Genomic DNA, 6100 nt, shown 5'->3' with positions numbered 1-6100 from the left:
TGATTCCATCAATTTTTCTCTAGCTTGCAATAATGTTAAACTTTAGGAAAAAGCATTTCCAGTTCTATTACGAAACTTTTTTTTTTCTATTTCTGCAAACAAAAAACTAGAAATATATTCAAAATCTCCGTACATTTCTCATTTTTTAGCTGTCAAAAATTTTTTTTAGTTTTATTGATTTTTAGATTAAAAAGCAAAGAGTTTGAATCGATAGCTGCTAATGTTTTGCAGTTGACAAAAATTTTTGAACCGTTAAAAAATTACCTTTGAAATTACTAAATTGAAAAATCCTCTTATAAAGCACAAATTAAATCTAACGTTCTATCAAATGAAGTTTGCTTGAAGAAAATCCCCGATTAAGTTCGGGATTTATGAACTCTTTAACTCCGTAGGTGCTGTAGTTAAGTTTGTTCAAATTGTTCAAAATTTAACGAAATATACTGTACAGATAAAAATATATATACAGTAGAACTCCAATTATCGAACTCTGACAATCCGAATTGCTATCAGAATTTCTGAAAAAAAAAAAAAAAAAATTAAGACAAAACGTGCTAAATAAACGTGAAAAATAATTGTGCCTCCGCGCCCTTTCCTTAGTGTAGGCGATAAGGCAGTTCTAATATTGGCATCTAATGTGTAACACTAGTAAGCATGTGGAAAATGTAAAAATATCGCCATTCATTCTATTAATTAACAGCTATTTTTCTTCAAAGCAATCTTTTTTCTCTCCCAGTTTAAACATACAAACAGTAATTAATTAAAATGGATCATTTCCTCAGAGAAAATCCAAGAGTACTACAGAGTTGTACTGTAAATTTGAATGAACTGATGCACAGACCGAGATTTTTCAAAAAAAGTTTGTCCGACGACAAGAACTATTCTCCGACGTTCTTAGGGGGAAAGAGAGAGAGAAAGGCCAAATGCCCTATTTATCTTTTGTTTTTAATTTTAAATTTTAAAAACAGTATTTCGTCATTTAAGCATTTTTTCGCATGTTTTTTTTTCCTGGTACTTTTTTTTTCTCTTTACGAAAACGTTGGTTATAAGAGAGGGGAAAATACCCTTTTGTCTCTACTCGCTTATCTCAGTGACCTGTTTGAGTGAGATCAAATTGATAAGTACGTATCAGATCAATGGAGTACAGCGAGAAAAGAAAAGATAAGCTAAATGCTTAGCATGGAAATGAAAATGGAAATGGAAGGCTTGATAATAGTGAGTGAAGAAAATTTTAAAAAATGAATTTCTTCTTGACAAATTGACAAATTAAATTTGTCAATGCAAATGTTGCTTTTTGCAATGTAGAACTGCATCCCACCAGGTTTTGAAACATTGCTTTTCATTCTTTTGAAACTTTCATTTATTTTCAAATAACCACATAATAAAAACACCGATTTGTATCAAAAGTAAATAAATAAAATAAAAAATAAATAACTGCTTTATTTATATATATATATATATATATATATATATATATATATATATATATATATATATATATATATATATATATATATATATATATATATATACAGTAAAACCTGTTAAGTTGACCACCTGTCTATGTTGACCGCTTTTGTCAGGAACGGAATTAGTCCTATCTTATATAATGAAGGAAAACCTCTGTAACTTGACCACCTCTCTATCTTGACCACCTGTCTATCTTGACCACTAATGAACACCAAGTTTGGATTGGAGTATTGAAAAAAAACCCTTTGTAAGTTGACCACTTGGTTTATTTTTAAAATTTTATTCAGAAAATTATTATTATTTTTTATTATTATTATTATTATTTTAAGCTTTCCAAGAATATTTCTGATGCCAGACCAGCATTTTACCAACTAAATGAAGCAGCAGCATAACTAAACCTGCTTTTGAGTTTAACCACATGGGAAAACTATACTAAGAACCCTTTTATTCCCCAAACTTGTTTTTTCTTCTGTTGTTAAGCGAAAAATTTGTAATTTTTGATTAGCTATAAATTTTTAGGAACTATTAATATAAAATGAGTAACTTTTCATAAACAATAAGGCTTTTTTTTGATCAATTTACTGAAGTTTTAAATTTGCACGACACATTATACGGCATTCTGGGAAAATAATCTCTAAAAATATTTGAATAACATCTTAAATTATTGTTTCAAAGTAATGCTAAACAATGAAAGTGAGTTAGACAGAAAGAGCAGGTGTCAATTGCAAGAATTACAAAAGGTGTCATGGTGCAAGAATTCCAGAAAAAAAAAATCATTATCCCCTTTATAAGTTGACCACCAAAGTACTGCACCGCAAGTGGTCAACTTACACAGGTTTCACTGTATTAAGCTTCAAAATATATTTGCTTTAATTAGCCATTTTACTTCAAATTGCTACTTAGTATTTTTCTACGCCATAGTGTTTAAAGGTTTGAAACACAATTGAACCAAATTTAGAATTTTATTTCAACACACGAAGGAAGTTTCAAAAACCGATTTTATGATGAAATAAGCATTTCAGAAAGGAATATTTCAACAGTACATATATATATATATATATATATATATATATATATATATATATATATATATATATATATAATATATATATATATATATATATATATATATATATATATATATATATATTATATATATATATATATATATATATATATATATATATATATATATATATATATAATATATATATATATATATATATATATATATATATATAGATAGATAGATAGATAGTAGATAGATAGATAGATAGAGAGAGAGAGAGAGAGACTGATGAAATATTATTTTCTGAAATGCTTTGTGTGTGACCTTATTTCATCATAAAATCGGTTTTTAAAACTTCCTTCACGTGTTGAAATAAAATTCTAAATTTGGTTCAATTGTGTTTGAAACTTTTAAACATTATGGCGTAGAAAAACTACAATTACACTAAGTGGTAATTTGAAGTAATAAAAAAAAATATATTTTGAAGCTTAATATATATATATATATATATATATATATATATATATATATATATATATATATATATATATATATATATATATATATATATATATATATATATATATATATATATATATAAAGCAGTTATTTATTATTTTTTATTTTATTTATTTACTTTTGATATAAAGCGGTGTTTTTTTTTTTCTTCTCGTTGATACACATATTTTCATTCATTTTTTTTTATTTGCTTCTATTTATTTACTTCATTTGTTTTTATTTTCCGGTTCTTTTATTGTCTTTTAATTAATTCTTTTATTTATTTGTACACTTTATTAGCTAGTTTTAATTAATATTTTTCTTTTTTTAAAATTTATTATTAGATTATACCTTTTTTTATATATTTTTTAACTTTATCGTACTTTTTAAATTCTATTATAAATTTTTAATTTTTTTTATCCCTTTTTTGTTTATTTCTTCGTAAGTTAATTTGCTATATAAAGATGTGCGCAGGCAAATTATGTCACACTCTGCTCTTGACAAAAAGACGAACTCAAATCTGCAAAAAATCTTGATCTGTGATAGAAACAAGATAGTTTCGGTGCTCCTTACTTCCCTCCAAATATCGTCAAAGACATTGCAAATTATAATGCAATCATAAATTTGTATGTTTTTGTTTTAAAAAATCTTCCATTACGTATACTAATCTGTCGTTTTTAGCATATCGACTGGTAAAATATATTACTTCGTTTAGGTAACGTAGAGAAATATTTCTCAGATTCATTCTGAAATTTATTTCAGTTCGTAGCTGTTAGTACTAATACAAGAAAATATTATAAATATTACTGGAATATATTTTTGGAATATAAATATTCATAGAATTGTATTAATACTTTAGAAAATCAGTACATCATCGCCTGCTGTAGACTATCTTTAGTTTGCTCCTCAATCCTCGCTTTAAAAACGAAATGGCAGCATTGTCTTATTTTCTGTGCATGGTAGTTTTAACATTGTTTAGCACTTTTTGTTCTTCAGTTAGCTTCATTCTTTGTCGTCTGCGAAATGAAAATCCTATTCCTTGTATGAATTTCCCAGTTAGAACGGAAAGCAAAGACCATCCAGCTTCGGAACATGTTTCAATGCATGTACAACTTCTGAATAGAAAAATAGACAATGTCTTGGATCCTCTTCCTTCAGTTACCTCGATCCTGCCCCAAGAACTTTTGCCCAAAACAGAAAACACTGTTTTTGAGAAAAAGTACACTACTGCGAAAATTCTTACTGAGTTAGATCAATACCTAGATGGAACAAAAAGTAATCTCATAATCGAAAATCATTCCACTTCGACCGAGTTTTCCATGAAAAATGATCATGTAGCCCAAATGAACGACAATGTATCAGTACAATTTTCATCAAGTAAATTTATCAAATTTGGGAAAATCCAGGACCGAACAGAAGGCAATGTCTCACATAGAAATATTCCTGTTTTAAATATTTCAAAAAATCTTACAATGCCAGAAAAACTGTTACCTGATTTATCTCAAACTAGTTGTTCTTTCGAATGGGTAGAAAACATTAACGAAAACCGAATTCCAGAAATAGTGAAGGAAAGTAGGGGAATAATGAGAGTTCTGCAACAGGAGGCGGTGGCGGTAGTATGCATCTGCAATCCGCCTCCCCCCTCCCACTCTTCCTCCCACCGCCTCCTCCACTTCCTCCCCACCCCCTCCCGACCTTGGGGTTGACCCTCCCCACGACGGGGGCCGCCGCGAGAACCCGTAGAAGGTGACGAGGGTTTTTCCCGCGTTTTAGATATTTTTCCCGCGTTTTCGGACTTAGAATATTTTGAACTTGTTGTCATGGTATCCACAAAGTTTTTACTTTTTGGATGGCAACACTTGTTTGAGTTTCGGTTTTGGAATGGCAACACTTGTTGTCATGACAACCAGAGTTTTTAGTTTTCGGTTGGCAACACCTGTTGCTATGCTTTAACTTATGCGGTGTTTAACGTTCATGGCGCCAATCTATTGAGAGGTTTATTTTTATTTTTTTTATTTCTACGAATTTAATTATTTTTATTTTTAGAGTGTTGAAGTTGGGAATCGAACACCCAAACTTTGAGTTAGCAAAAACGTATGCTAACCACTATGCTATATTTTTCATTACTCTTTCAGTCTTAATGTGAATCTGTACCATGACAACGAATATTACAATTAAATTAATTTTAAAACCATCAGTTAATTTACTCTTTAGTACTAATCATGGCATATCATTAACTGAATTTCAGCTCATAATTGAAACTATCATCATTATTATTATTATTTTTCATAATAACAAAGTTTTCACTTAAGTAAAGATTTATTTAAATACAACCCATTCGAGATTTTAGATTTATTTCAATGCTTTGTGGACTTGAAATATATTTTAAACTTTGATTTTCTTTTTCATGCATTTCAAACTTTATCCTTTTTCTAACTTGTTAAATTTTCTTAACTAATTTCTTTTTTCTTTGTCAAATTTACAAATAATTTTTCTAACTTGTAAAAATTTCGAAGAAATAATTTTCTTAACTAATTTTTTTTTTTTGACTTTCATACAACAAAATATTTTTTCTTATTTGTTAAATTTTCTAAGAAATAATTAACTTAAATATTCTTTCATACATTTTGAACTTTAACGTTTTTTCCTGTCATTTAGCACTTTGATTTTTTTCACTATTTTAGCGTTTTTCAATTATTTTCAGTCTTTAACTATTTTCTTAGCTTTTTAGTCTTTAACTAATTTCAAGCATTTCAGACTTAGATTATTTTTTCGTGATTTCGATTTTTTTTAGTATATTTTAGAGTTTGATCATTTTCTCGCTTGTTTTTACTTTATCGTTTTTTTTTTTCCCGATATTTTTAAACTTAGAAATTTTTCACAAGTAGTGACTGGAATCGAACCTTCAAATTTTTCGAAACATTATCATGTCTACAATTTTTGCAATCATGTCAAACTTGCAATCAATTTACTCTTAGTAGTAATTAACACTTATCATTAACAAATTTTTACGGATTTTAAAAAATCAACTTAATTAATTTTTTTCCAGTAAGCAAATTTCGCACTCAAGTTACATTTCATCACTGCATATACGTTTCAAGAGTTTCATTGAATTTATCACATTCC

At 27.9% G+C, this 6100-nt stretch overlaps 1 protein-coding gene across 1 annotated transcript in view; it reads left to right on the top strand.

Moving 5' to 3' along the window:
* The first annotated feature begins 3097 nt into the window (after positions 1–3097).
* LOC129227319 (uncharacterized) overlaps positions 3098–6100 on the top strand; it is a 15948-nt gene continuing 12945 nt past the window's right edge. Inside the window, exon 1 of the mRNA XM_054861863.1 lies at positions 3098–4546. Coding sequence (XP_054717838.1) covers positions 3904–4546 — 643 coding nt within the window. The 5' untranslated portion in view covers positions 3098–3903. The remainder of the gene's footprint in view (positions 4547–6100) is intronic.

The sequence above is a fragment of the Uloborus diversus genome, chromosome 8, assembly GCF_026930045.1.
Source record: "Uloborus diversus isolate 005 chromosome 8, Udiv.v.3.1, whole genome shotgun sequence".
Classification (NCBI taxonomy): Eukaryota; Metazoa; Arthropoda; class Arachnida; order Araneae; family Uloboridae; genus Uloborus; species Uloborus diversus.
This window is presented reverse-complemented; position numbering and strand designations above follow the sequence as displayed.